Source organism: Branchiostoma lanceolatum, chromosome 17, assembly GCF_035083965.1.
Source record: "Branchiostoma lanceolatum isolate klBraLanc5 chromosome 17, klBraLanc5.hap2, whole genome shotgun sequence".
Classification (NCBI taxonomy): Eukaryota; Metazoa; Chordata; class Leptocardii; order Amphioxiformes; family Branchiostomatidae; genus Branchiostoma; species Branchiostoma lanceolatum.
Genome location: NC_089738.1, coordinates 9,724,942 through 9,739,730, shown reverse-complemented (window position 1 = coordinate 9,739,730; position 14,789 = coordinate 9,724,942). Strand labels below are relative to the sequence as shown.

Below are 14,789 nucleotides of genomic sequence, written 5' to 3'. Positions count from 1 at the left end.
GCTGCTAACATCAAAGCATAGAAAAATGCATAACCCTTCCTTTTTAGTAACTCTATCACATTGATGGTCGTCCTGCTCATATGTTCATGTAGTTGTTTCATTGAAATATTGAGTGAGTTGTAGTTAGCCGATGTTGTAAGTGTTCAAGCAATAATGTCTGTCGGTACTATGTCCTAGTGTTCGTGACTAGCTTTAGAATGATTGGCCCTTCAACGGGTAGCTATATTGAAATCTCGTCTGCTTTAGCAAAATGAGTACATATAATACTAAGCCGCGCTTTGCAGCAATAACTCCGCGCGCAAGGAACTCTGGGAATCTTGTCGCTATGGCCATGGGTCCACCTTAGCCTAATCTTTAACATATGTTTACAATATTTACAAGAATTTTATACGGAAACATAGCAATATCCAATCTCTGGCATTTATGACGTGATGGCTAGATATATAAGTTAGCGACCAGTTTAAGTAGGAAACGACGTAAGGTCAAAGTAGTGTAGTTGTAGAAGCTGAAGTCCATGAATAAAGACACGTGAGTTATTGTAAGGATCATCGTTACTGAGTTGCCCTCGGCAAAGCGTTCCCTTGTTTGAGGCCTCTGTGGATCGATCTGAGAATAAACGATGGTTTTGATCTATGAACCCTTAGGTCTTTACTCATTTTACTACGTCCTCTTTCTTGTCTTAATGTTCACGTAGGGTCTTAAGGACACCTCCTCATTTGGCCCCTTGGAAGGTATTGAACGCCTCTTGGTATATTTTGATACTAATGAAACGTTGGCCATTTAGACATCTAAAATAATGATGTCTCTATTTCCGCTGTCAAATTCTGATTTTATGGTTGCTTGTCTTATGTAGATCCAAAAGTCCATAATGCCTTGAAGGTAGTTTCTGACTGGGTGCAAATTTGCCACCAAAGTGTCGGACCACTATATCGATTTTGTGAGAGGGACGTGAGAAAGAACACATTATGACTCACCACAAATCACCAAGTTTCACATCCGTTAGTAACGACTATGTTTCATGGCCCATGACATTCCGTTGAAGCCTTTCAGAAAACGCACGTTCAAATCATGGTACCGTTAGATTGAACCCAGGTAAGAGCTCAAAAATCAATAAACGTCCACAAAGACGAATCTGTAGATCGACTTTTCTGGTTCTGGTTAATTCATCTCCGTTAATTTAATCGCGCCAAAGGCACGGCGACGGTGCCCAATGCCATTTGTTCCAGCGGTGTAAAAATTTGTCTTCATACTCCTACAGACAGCGGAAAATTAGCCGGGCAAATTGCGATGAACACAAAGGCGCGGGGGAGTATCGACATCAAAACGTGGTGATTTCGTCTTCACGGTTTCTGTCAACAGTTGTTAAATGGTTTGTTTAGTCGAAAAGATGTAGATTTTGCATTCTAAGGAGGGAATTTTGAATGGTTAGTCGATTATAAGGTATTTCCTCAGTCCGAACCAGCCCTATCTGACCACGCCCTACTTGGAATATTGACTGCTTAGTGCAATGGTTTATCGTTGGTTTATCTGAAACCTTGAGATGATGGGGGTCTACAAAAGACAAGAAATGAAAAACAAGACAAAAACTCAAACATCAACAAAGCTAAAACAATGTTATGCCGCAGTTGAAAAAAAAATGAAAATAAAATTTTGACCCCCAAAAATGATGCTGGACCAAGTGAATTTTTGCAAGTAAACCATACGTCTATACTGTGTTTTCGAACTATTCGACTATTTAGCCCAGCAGCTTTGGATAATGGTATGCCATTCTTTGAAAGAAATGTCGACTTCCTAAATGCTAAAGAAAAGCATTAGGAAACCCTTTCTTAAATGTAATTCCGACGTCTGAGCGATGTCGGTGCAACTTAAAAGTACCCGATTTATAAACAAGTCTATTAAGCCGAGTGGGCACCAATTTTTCATGAGAGGTAATCCAATTTTTTCCAGCAATTGACCTATTTTCTACCTTTCATATATCACCGCTTATTGCAGAATGCCACTAACGATTTCAACTTATTTAGGTCACTGCTTGAAAAAGCCTTTGTCGGTAGAATCGAATTGAGCTTTCTCAATGCGTTTCAATGCAATGTAAAAGGCACAGTTGCTAAACATATGGGTAAACGACAATACACAGACAACTTGCAATTGCGTGCATGTGTGTGCCAGTGCACGTGCGTGTGTTTGTGTGTGTGTTCGTGTGTATATGTGGCTGTTTGTCTGCTCATCTGTATATGTGTATACAGGTTTTATAACAAGCGATCAAACCTGCATGGGACAAATATGGACCAATCTTATTTTGACGGTTTTTGTCAGAGACTTCTAAATAAGCGCGGTTTTCCAATACCCCACCTGCCCCGCAAGTATAAATCAAACTGACACATGCCATTTTTTAAGAAAATGTTTCTATCTGCGATATTTCACTGAGTATTAGTAGTGGAAGGTTCTGTATTCGTTGTGCTCTTACTTACGCCCTACTAAAATTACGGTAAGGCTCGATAATCGATTACTGTCATCCAATGAATGCAAAATGCACATGCTCAGCTTGGAGTCGATTATGCAAATAACACTGACATGAAACATGCAGCGACAATGATATGTGTGGCATCGTGTTGGAGTAACGGTTTGTTTGGCCAAGAACCCAGAGGTCGTAGGTTAGAATCCGCTGATATGCCACCGATGTTGTGCCCTTGGGAAAAGCCCTTTATACGACTTTCCTCACTCCACCCAGGTGTAAAAATGGGTACCTGGCTTCTGTTGGGGAGTTAAAAGGCCGTGGAGGGAGAGGGCTAAGCCAACTAACAGACGGGCAGGACGGCCTGAACGCGCGCGACGTATCCGCCGCCGTTTCTGACAGGACAGACGGCCTGGGACGGGCTCCGACGCACTAAAACGTTCTTAGACGGCGTCCAAACATTTTAGACGGCTTCTTTTTTCACAGAGGATGCCCTAGATACAGTGCATAACAACCCACAGTCCCGACGGCCTCATAAGGCTACAGGACTACCTTTAACGTTAACATTTACCTAGGACAGTAATATGATACTTTACTTATATGCACAACCACATAAACCACCGTTCACCGGTAATTGTCGGACCCGCCGACAAACCGCTTAATGGTTGCTTACGACACGGGGCGTTTAGCGTCAAGTAAAAATCAACATTCCCACTGTGTGCATTTATCATCATTTCTTTATCATTATGATTCTGATTATCACACACGCTTGATAATGATCAACACGCTGCCATTACAATCTATCATCATCAACTTGAGTACCATTGCAGTATACAGAATATGTATATGAATTATTCGTCAGTGGTTTAAGGTGGGAGGTATCTATGAGATAGCAGATTTAATACTCTTTGAACAATCAACGTGTAAATTGAGGAAGATATAAAAAATAGATTTGTATAGTTGTACAAAAGAGTATTATTTCATAAATTCAAACACGAGAAGAGCACGGCCAAGTATCCACAAAAACACACGATTGGGGAGGAAAAAAATCGACAATTTTTGTTCCTTTAATTGGCTCATTTGCGAAATATGGGTTCGCTACGTCGTAGAAAATATTGAATAGAATAGGTCATGTTTAGGCAACGTTTATATAAATTGCACTAGGAACTTAGCAAGGCAACAAAATTCATGAAAACATTTTTCGTATTTTTTCACCATGATCCCGGAATCGGTTGCTCTACCATTGCCGTGAAGAGGTGTAATTACACACTATGAATACTGTCACCTTGCGGAAGTTCTGTGAACTGCACATTACTGATGTCAAATTGGTATCCTATGCACATTATCATTTGATCCATACATATAAGGGTCGGGAAAGAGGCACTCATCAGTTAACGCATTTAAAACTGTTTAAAGGCTTTATACAGCAAACACCGTGCTACAACCAAGAAAGCCTTTTAAGAGAACCCTTCGGCAGTGGGAGTTGTGTTGATTTATTACAGACCTCCACGCGCTATAAAGCGGAGGTTAGATTGATTTAAATCTGTCACAAGGTCAGGAAGTCAATAGATACGAATGGGCCGGAGTCTTAACAAATCGATACTATCGGGAGGAATGTAGATTGGACTGTTATTCTAGTTTTATAGAGGATAGAGGAAATCATTTGTTATGGCAGTTCCTTTGAATTTACAGCGATCTTCAATCACACACACACACACACACACACACACACACAAACACACACACACACACTCATCGTTTTGCTTATAACGTACAACCACTATGTACAATAAAGGTTTTCATTCATTCATTCATCCATTTATATAACTTACGGGCCCCCAATCCACTGAGTCAGCGACCTCGCTGGGAGCTAAAATTCGAGAGACTGCTAAAAGAATCGTCTATTTTTACGCTTTGTTTATTTTGTTTTTATATTTTAATTTTTTTATGATATTCAAATTAGGAAATCAAGTATTACACAAATCCAATTTAGGTCTTAGCGAGAAAGCAGCGCGATCGCCGTATAGTTAGATGGGGGCTTTACTTAAATACCAATATATCAGTTTAAGGCTTAATGCTCCTACTAAATTTTAGAAAAAATGCTCACAACGACATAATGTTTCTTCTGCAAATAGTGACATAATACTACGAGGGCACCATCAAAAAGGAAGGAGAGAATCCAAGGTCGAACCTCTGGTAGAAATTCAAACCAAATTCTGATCGATCTAAAGGCGCGCTGTATGAATAATGCAAATTTGAAGACTGTGCAGCTAATCTGAAATATGCTGTTCAGGCAATATACCGCACAGATAAGCCGTATCGAGCATGTGGTACGATGGATATTAAGATTATGTCTTGGACATGAAAATATCATTGCAGTGTCATATTTGTGCGTTTTGTTCTTCATTGCCCGCCGTAAAGGTTCTCTTGACATTCTGTGCATTTCTCCAGAAAAATCCAATTTAAGGCCCTCACTTATTAATGGTTGTGTACAAACACAATTGAAAGTAAGTACTAGTATATTAATACTAGTATCACAACGGTAAAGCGAGCTTTGAAGGACATTTGTGTCTTATCAATTCAAACAAGGATTAATACTATATGCGTATTCAGCACAGCATTAACAATAATGATTAACAATAATCGTTGTGACCTACTTCGTTTCATCTTACCGAAAATCGATTAAATCCATCTTAATCTGAAGAAGATGGTGTGCGCTGCGCCACAAGTCGTTACTAGAACACTGAATCTATTAACGCCACTGTTTTCTTCCCGCTTTTGGGGTCAGGGGGTTACTAGGTGGCCTGTATTGGAGGCTGCGCTAGCGGTTTTAATCCCTTCTCTCTTGTCGTGTCAGTCAATTGTTATAAACTGTCTTTTATATTAAGTTCTTATTCCATATTGATGCGTCAAGTTGGTTAGGAGTGATCAGTTGGGAGCACGCTGACAAGTGACCTGTCGAGGGTAGCTTGACACATCATTTTTCTGTCTTTCTTCCTTTGTATAAGTCTTGGTAGCTTTGAAAAGTTACACATAGAAAATGAAAATAAGCGATTATAAACTTTTTGTCTGTCTTGTCTAGTTTTACTTCTTTTTTAATTTGTTATACCCCGATTAAAAACGGGACAGTCCATTGATATCCCAGTGGGGCAAACATGTACAATAAAGGTCTTCATTCATTGATCGAACACTGTGATTCTATTACAGGTAAATGTCGCAGCCACGCCGATGTGGATCGAAAGAAAACATTTTCCGGGGATTCATGTCTTCACATAGACATATTTCACGCCATACGATTAGTTAGCAGAGAAACTTTTTGTCCCACCAGGAAGAAGCACTATACCACTTTTGGTCCCCTTGCGGTTTGTTACGTCTATGCAGTTATCAAAACCAACAAGCGCCACAGTCAAGCATTCAAGGACGTCCGGACGTTCTTTGCACTGCAATGAGCCCTAGTCTGTCACCCGACGGTCCAGTTGTCACCGAAAAAAAAGATATAGGTATAGCTTTTGGTGTGTGTGTCTGTCTGTCTGTCTGTCTGTCTGTCTGTGTACGTGTGTTTTTCCGGATGTTGTAGTCAGCATAACTCAAGCATTGACCTTTAGATGGATTACGGTGATATTTTGTGTCTTGGTAGATCTTGGGAAGACGTAGGTCAAGGTCAATTGTGGGCCCCCATGTATGCGACCTTGTTTCTGTTAGAGGACAGTATTGCATACATCAGCTGAAAATCCATAAAACATCCCGTCCTTTCAATTAAAAGGAAGCTCTCGTCGGTCGCATTTACTGACTGTGCAATCCATCCAATCTCAGTAAAGACCGGACCCCAATAATCTATATACCACTTGGCGTAAGTCCAGATGGACATTGGAACGGTTTACCGTCTGTCACAATGATGGTCTTTCCTCCTGTGGCATGAGAAACATATCAATTCGTACGTTATAAGAATACAGTGTAATGGAGAAGCTAAAAAAAAACTTAATTTGTCTACAAGATGTAGACAACAATGTTTTAAGAAAAGGGAAGAGATTCTGTACATATAGATGGAACATAGCATAACTTCTGTACACCTTTTCTTAAGTTATCTACCTCAATGTATTTAACGCACGTTTTACATGAATATGCAATAAAGATCGTTGTCATTGTTATGTGTATCCTGACTACGTCGCACACGCTAAATTCAGGAAGGCCCCGAGATACGCATCGCGGTAAATTCAGTCGGACTGGCTACAGTTTAGTTACGCTTAATTCGTGAATTCTCGACTGGTAAATTGATCGACGACAAGTCGTTGCAAACGTCTGTTGTTGCTGATGTGAAACAGGAAATACACTTTGCCATGTTTTGTTTCTAATTCCGCTCCACAAGGACCGCATGCCTTCGCTATCAAGGAGCCATGTCCCATGACGATGTGCATGTCGATTCGGTTATACGGCACCCCTCCCCCACCATCCTACAATGCAGCTGTGTTGTGACGACAGGCGGTAGGAATGTAGTTCCTCCCCGCCTACTGACACAGCTGCTACGCTAAAATATACATCAAAACAGTCATGCAAGTCGCTGTTACCACAACTAGTTCCGTGTAAGCATGCGGAACTGTCTGGCCTGGTCTAAATATATCTGGGTCTTAGGACAAAATGAAAATAAAAAATACCCCCAAAAATAACGACGATCCGTCAACTCCTTCTTTCACGGATTTCAACAAACGATGCTGCAGTTCCAGAACATGTGGCTAGGGGGCTTAAACCTATGCAGCTTCTACCTGTAAGAAGAGCTATCTACAACTTCAATTTGATGACCGCACCATCTTCAGATCAAAAAATACAAATCCGGACGTTCCGATACACTATAAATGGCAAGCCGCCAGAGGGCCCAAAATCATTTTGAGGCCTCATAGAAACTTACCCTGGCGGGTGACCTATCAAATATCCAAACAATCCATCCATGGCTTCTTTAGATATTGTGTTGACAGACACTGACAGACAGACACAAAACACGTCAACGCTACCGAAAACATAACCTGCTGCGGTGGATAATTGAAACATTGCAACAATTAGTTACTCTAGAATTGCCCTATCTTATGTATGCCGAGCAACAAGATACAAATACTGTGCTTTCAAACTGAACTTGTGGGGTGTGTCGGAATTTGTAGTACCCAAAAACAGATTACTAAGCTGTGACTGCCCGTATTGGCAACTGACCCTATATAAGCAGGCCGCCGCTAGACCCAGTCTGGTACCAATTATTCAAAGTACACAACTCCGAGCAGACGACCACACCCCGAACGTGTGAAACTCAACTTGTAGTTCACGTTAACTCGAACAGGTACGTACAGCATTTCACAATACATACTGTCTTCACACTGTATAGTTAGGAACGTTTAGTTCTGGCAGGTATTTGTTTGATCTTTTGGGTTAATAATAATTAACAGGCAGCACGTTGATTTAGTTGATAAAGGGTTAGACAAGTTTTCGTTGACTACTTTGACATCGTAACAATATTCAACTATCAGCTACCGTCAGACACTTACCATCAGAAATTATTGTATTATAATAATCATAACGTATTGCATAATACGTGTACGTTTATTGATTATTATCTATGCCCTCACTGAGCTGTTACTGACAGTTGTCGATACGCATTCATGGTTGTATGTTACGGTTGTATGTTAAGTTGATAATGTCTGGAAGAAATATGTAACATTTACTGTAAAGCAAATGTGACATAGTTATTTTCCCATCACAGTTATACCGTGACATACCACAGAACTTACAGGCTTCGTCTCATAGCCAAACCATTGCTCGCCCCCCTCCCCAAACATTCCACCATTTAGTTGACAGATACTGAAGACTGCGCCAAACAATGTTGGGAACGCTGTTAGCATCGACGTTCAATCATGTTCGTTGGGCCATAGAAATGAAGTTCAAACACAGCGGTGCCCCCCTCCCACTTACCGAGACTGACAAGAGAAATGTAAACCAAGTGAATGACCTTCGAATGTTATAAGTTACATAAACATGACCGGGTCGCCTGTCCCACTTAACACGACATGTACATGTGTGCCCATTCAGTCAACCCGTTATCTGATGTTTTCCATAAAAGACCTTGGGTTCTCTTATCTAGTCTACCCAGCCTGTATAACAAATCATACATGTGGAGCGAACAGCCCTAAATCATCTGTAAAAGTCGAGATAACTCAAAATTTCAGATGTATAAGCTGACCCATAGGATGACCCAGTGGAGCCGGGATGCCAGACTGTTTCCAGGGCCTACATAAGGCCAACTCCTCGGCTCTAGGGCCAACATGCCCCCGAGGAAATTCTACAACAGGCCCCCCTGAGTTTGACCCTGAGAAACACACACGATACATATTAAAGAGATCGGGCTTTAATTGGCCATGGCATCCAGTGAATGTATAGAAGACTCTAATCCATTTCCCAATTACCCGATAGACATTTTGGTCCTATTCGTGTCAAAGGTCATTGGACTTTGATGACCTGCAACTACTGGCAAGTACCTACAATTTAAGTAGACATATAGAATGTGATACTAGTTCTTGAAACAACAAAACTCTAAATTAAAGTCATGCACAGTTTCCGACTCATACGCGTACGTTTTAAAAACAAACAGCTGTGTTGACAGAATTGACACCAAGACATTGTTATATTAATCATTGGACAAAAATTACAATGACACAGATGCATGATTCCATTCTAACAGCAAAGATTTTCATGACTGTGAGTTGAAAGGAATTCTGTAAGACATTTTTTTTCAGAATCACGTACGCGCGTAACACACTTGTCACACACTACTGAAGTGAGTCATGTCGGAATCCTGTCGACATTGTGATGTCTGGGGGTGGGCGTGTGAGGAGTGGGCGTGATGCAGCAGGATGTAAGGGTGCTGGTTCATTTGATCAGCCAACGAAACATGGTCATTCCTCCTGTTGCTAAGGCCATGCTGATTCGATTATATGGATGCCATCCGCGTGGGCATAAATTTCCCTCCATTTCCAAAGAAAAAGAAGCTTGCGACCATACTGTAAATCGTACAAAACAGCTGCAAAATGAGCAAATATACATGCCGTACATTGCAAAAGATATGGAAAAACGGACATTTATCTCGTAGAATGCCAGAAGTCAATTCCAAAGTCAAAGATGAGAAAGAACCTAAATGGAGAATCATTTATTCGGTGTACCATATTCTGTGTTCTAAGTCATTTGTTCAACGTTCCTGACCACTTGAAATTTCATCATGAATGCAACTTTTTTGCCAAACTTTTTTTTCGGACGCTCGCATTAGTTTTGGAATTCTCAAAGAATGTGGTCCATATGATCGAATCAGCTGCATATGGCGTAATGCACGTATCTTTTTAACAAAGCCGTAATTGTACGAGTATAACGACAAAGGTGAACGCTGTTTAAATGGCATGTTTAAAGAGTCAATAAAGGAAAGGCACGCGTAGACATAACAATGCAGTCTCATACAGACTGCACAAAGACTCTCTTCAAACATTTGAATCTTTCAAGACTCGCTGTAAATGAAGCGGAACAAGTGTAATGGTCTGTATACAGTACACAGTGGTATATTCAAAAATGTCACGTACATTTCAAACACGCCATGTTTACTTGAACTTCAAGCGTATCTTGTTCGGTCCGTACTCAGTAGCATAGGGTCTCGTATTTACCATGCTGCCGTGAATGACACAGAGACCATCATAACAACGATAAAAGGGAATAATAAATGTGTGTTAGAGATCAAATGTTAGTGCTCCATTACTCATGAAATTGCTTGGCATCTTGATATAAAAACTCTTTTATATTGGTGGCGCCGAATGACTAGACTAGCGGACACGAGATCGAGAGCTAGACGTTGTGTCCTTGAAGAGGCACTTTGTACGACTTTCCTTACTTCACCTAGGTGTAAAATTGGGTAACAGGCTTAGGTTGGAGAGGTAAGAGTCGGTGGAAGGAGAGGTATGGACTCCGCCTTCCAATACCGTGCCCTAGACAAAGTGCCTCGAAACGGCTGTGGGACCACCTTTCCCTGTAGACTTTACTTTTTATATTGAGCATAATCACCAGGCAGCATGGTCTGTAAGACTCTTTATCAAGGCCAGAGTGATAACTGTATCACCCTTAACTGGGCAAATAGGTTGCTTTTGACCAGACCATTAAATGGTTCCTGGTTGTTGTTGTTTTTTTGTTTTTTTTTTGCCGCATCGATGAATAATTCCTGCAACTACAAACGCATACAGTCGTGGTCATGCTTTTTTGATACAATTCTCGCCAAGCGTTACTTCTTTATCCCGCCGCACCCACATTCGTACTTTGAGAATGTTGTGGGAGGAATATTTAAACTTAAAGAGTTCTAGCTAATACGATTATATGATAAGAACGCCGGCAGAGCCTACAGGAATTTGATCGCATAGCGTACTGTATGCATACTCTCACATATTTCGTGACTTGCCCCCAGTAAGAACGCTAGAGGCAAGTCAATTTTCCCGTGAGAATTCTGAGGTTAATCCAGCAAATGAAACGGAATTATATTTGCAAGATTCATTTCACATTGTGCATGTCACCATGACGATAATACATTCACCAAGCCTTCACTTAATTTAATCATCGGAAAATAACGTCAGATGTATTCAAGTCACGTTTTCGAAATCGGATTTGCGCATACGTGAACTCATGATCACAGTAAGAAAAGTTCATTGTGTGTGGAATGAAAGCCTTTTCGAGAACGGCTGCAACTGATTTTAGATTTGAAGTAAATACACAGCTTGAAATGAATCTACTTTTGAGTATAGTCTACATTAGAAAAGGATAAGACTATGTTTCATTGCAGGGGGCATCGACGTAACGTTTTATTCCCTCACACACAGAAAGGGCTGAAATACCCTACCAACATCGGATTGGGCCCCTTAGATGATTAACATGTCGATCGCAGCCTATTCTTGGGTTAAGGGTTTAAGGCGTGGCTATTGAATACAGGCGCGACAGGGGACCATCTGTTCGTATCGACATTTGCTGAAATTGGACACCTATGATCTACGATACAATAAAATCAACGGCCTGCTGTCAAGCGGGCCACACGTACATGCACTGACCTGCTGTGTGAGGAAAAGTCGATAGGGGGCGTTGTTGGCCAGTCCATCAACATGACGCCATGACATGTTTTCCTGATAAAGTATCATCCTATTCAAATGGTCAAAGAAAGTGGATTTTGCAAATTGAAAGTGACTCAGGGTCAAATGTACTGGATGTATGGCGATTTAGATATATTGTCAAAGATATCTACGTTTTTACATTTAGTGACTGAGGTTTTTCCTTGCGCAGTTTCAGAAAAAAATCACTTTCTACGCATAGCTCTTTTACACTCGTAAAATTACGATAGATATATTCTTCTTGGAGATAATATGTTTAGGTGATCGATATCATTGATACGAGATACGTTAGGGCAAAGTTAATAGACAATTTAATTTTGTAATTCAAAATGTATAAATGCTTATAGTGACTTTTACTTGACTGTTTTCATCAGACAAAGCGATATGGCGGACAAGTTTAGTATCGATGAGCTGGCCAAGATCAAGGGCGTGTTCAACAAGTTTGACTCGGACGGGAGCGGCGCCATCAACATCACGGAGCTGGAGACTTCCCTGGCGGAGCTGGGAGAGAATCCTTCCGAAGACACCGTCACGGTGAGCCCGATGATAGTATGAGAGCGAGAGAGAGACACAGAGAGAGAGGGAGAGAGAGAGTGTGTGTGTGTGTGTGTGTGTGTGTATGTGTGTGCGTGTGTGTGTGTGTGTATGTGCGTGTGTGTGTGTGTGTGTGTGTGTGTGTATATGTGTGTGTGTGTGTGTGTGTGTGTGTGCATGTGTGTGTTTGTGTGTGTCTGTATGTGTATGTGTGTGTGTGCGTGTGTGTCTGTGTGTATGTGTGTCTGTGTGTCTGTATGAGGCGGCTGAAAAGAGTACAAATTTGCCAAATAGACAGATAAAATGCCAGAGAAGTTAGTCCACGAAAGCACAGCAGTGCTTGTGCGTGCTGTATTTATTTTTAAAGAAAAGTGTCATTTATATGCAATTTATAGATTGTTAATATTAATCATTTAGGCACTGATGTTGTCTATGGACAAAAACCGTGATGGCACCCTTTCCTTTGAGGAGTTTCTGGGAATGGTAAAGCAGGTGAAGACCGTTCCAAGGGAGGATGCTCTTCTCACAATGTTCAAGTCATACGACAAGGTAAGATAGCAGTGTTGCAAGTGGTACCTTCTATTTCTCTTTAGCTAAATGTTTACTCATGACGTCATAGCCGCCATGTAAGTTGGTTAAACATGGAAACGTTAGACCTATAAACCTGCATGCGGATAATGGCATATTTACGCGACTTACAAATCACACATTAAAACAAATATTTGTATAAGCGCTTTCATACGCATGCGCGGCGACAGAAATTATGGGTAATATGACAAAGGTGAAGGTCCCTGAGACGTAAACAAAACCCGTCTTGACAGTGTTATGCAAATTAAGACAATGATCGAGACGAGATCTTTTTACAAGCCAAGGAGCCTTCACCTTTGACATATTACCCACAGTACCTATCGCCGCGCATGCGTACTCGGAAGTGTGAAAGCTAATTAATAAATGTTTACACATGACGTCATATTATGTTAGCTAGGTAAACATGGGAGAAGAGTCAGACATCAGACCAATAAACTTGCATGCGGATAATGGCATATGCGACTTTTAAATCACACATTCAACAAATAGTTGCATTGTTCTGTCCATTACAGGACGGAAGTGGACAGCTCGGACCTGAGGAGTTGAAGGAAGCCATGAAGGCCAGAGGGTGCGAACTGTCAGACAGAACCATCGACTATCTCATCAAGAAGGTAATCAACAACAACAACAACATATTCAGAATAGCGTGAAAATTCGCAAATCACATTATGGAAAGGTTAAACTGTTCTCCTAAGCAAACAAATTGGACTCACCCTATTTTCTAACTGAATCACTCCGTCTTCTTCAGCTCTTTGACCAAATCGCTTTTTACACGTTACTTGTCGCAGGAGTGATATCAGCAATGGGTAAAAAGTTGTTGAAAGTCAGCTTCTTTGACAATTAGAAGACACAGTGGTAATCTAAGCTTGACAGGGAATATATAGAATTGTCGGCGGAAATTTCCACACATGTCAGCGCTTGGGTTCAAAGGGTACAGATCCGGGAACATCAAATTTGCATACAAAAGTACGTCACAAATAATCTGCACGTCTTTGAGGCCTATATTTAACAAGATGTACACTATATGTTATAGATACATGATATCATGATAGTTTTGCAGTTTATAAGGTCGTTCACACTTCCGAGTAGGCATGTGCAGTAACAGTAATTGTGGGTAATATGTCAAAGGTGAAGGCCCCTGAGATATAAACAAAACACGTATGGACATTATTATGCAAATTATTATGCAAATTGAGACAATGGTCGAAACGAGAACTGTTCACAAGTTAGGGGCCTTCACCTTTGACATATTACACACAGTTCCTGTCCCCGCTCATGCGTACTCGGAAGTGTGAACGTCCTTATTCTAATGCATCGGCTGCATAGGTTTCAGTTGTGGGGGGGGGGTTATTTGTATATAACGTTCAATACATTGATGTCCCTTTTGATGTCTGCCGAGTTAGGTCGACAAGGATGCGGACGGAAAACTGACTTACGAGGAGTTCGTCAAGCTGATCCGCCCAAGGTCATAAACACCAATGACGCGTGCTGACGCCCGAGGCAGGTGACGTCACCAATGTCGAAGGTCATGTGGCTGTTCCAAGAAACGTCGTTACAAGTCACGGCACAGTTAGACGTTAATGGCTCGAGGTCTAAGGATTGTGTTGAACTAAAGGGTCTAGATGACTTATCATTGAGTTTTTCTGTTTGAACAGCACAAAAATAGGGCCTCAATTTTGTCAAATACTTCCTATGATTGTGTTATTAGGAGAAGGGGGAAAATACTTCCGTTATTTCTGCACGACATGGTATTCAAATTATCATTACTAAGAAAAGTATAGACCCACCTTTAAGGTCATTTTACAAATAGTGGGCCGTTTCTAAAACACCATTTGGAGCCTACTATATAGTGATAAAGAGTACTATAACTTAGCCCCTTCTAACAAAATACATATATACGGTTGCTTGCTCTTAAAACACACTATATATCAGAGAGTCATATTCACCCACTTGTACCCACTATGTGCCACAATGCAAGCAAAGCAATTGAAACCCTTAAGAGAGAAAGATAATAATATACATGATTCTAATATTTGATAGTGCCAACGCCA

The 14,789-nt window shown here is 40.9% G+C and overlaps 1 protein-coding gene across 1 annotated transcript; it reads left to right on the top strand.

The window, feature by feature from the left end:
- Positions 1-7,656: 7,656 nt before the first annotated feature.
- Positions 7,657-14,319, top strand: LOC136422661 (calmodulin-like protein 3). Its single transcript, XM_066410488.1, has 5 exons — positions 7,657-7,775; positions 11,991-12,150; positions 12,568-12,699; positions 13,251-13,349; positions 14,142-14,319. Exons 2-5 carry the CDS (start codon positions 12,001-12,003, stop codon positions 14,208-14,210), a joined length of 450 nt encoding a protein of 149 aa, XP_066266585.1. The 5' UTR covers positions 7,657-7,775; positions 11,991-12,000; the 3' UTR covers positions 14,211-14,319.
- The last annotated feature ends 470 nt before the right edge of the window (positions 14,320-14,789 follow it).

Bases quoted from the DNA above. Each gene is read 5' to 3' on its own strand.
- LOC136422661 (XM_066410488.1), top strand. From the start codon at position 12,001: ATGGCGGACAAGTTTAGTATCGATGAGCTGGCCAAGATCAAGGGCGTG. The intron at 12,700-13,250 runs GTAAGATAGCAG...TGTCCATTACAG, and splicing joins TGTTCAAGTCATACGACAAG to GACGGAAGTGGACAGCTCGG. The intron at 13,350-14,141 runs GTAATCAACAAC...CTGCCGAGTTAG, and splicing joins TCGACTATCTCATCAAGAAG to GTCGACAAGGATGCGGACGG.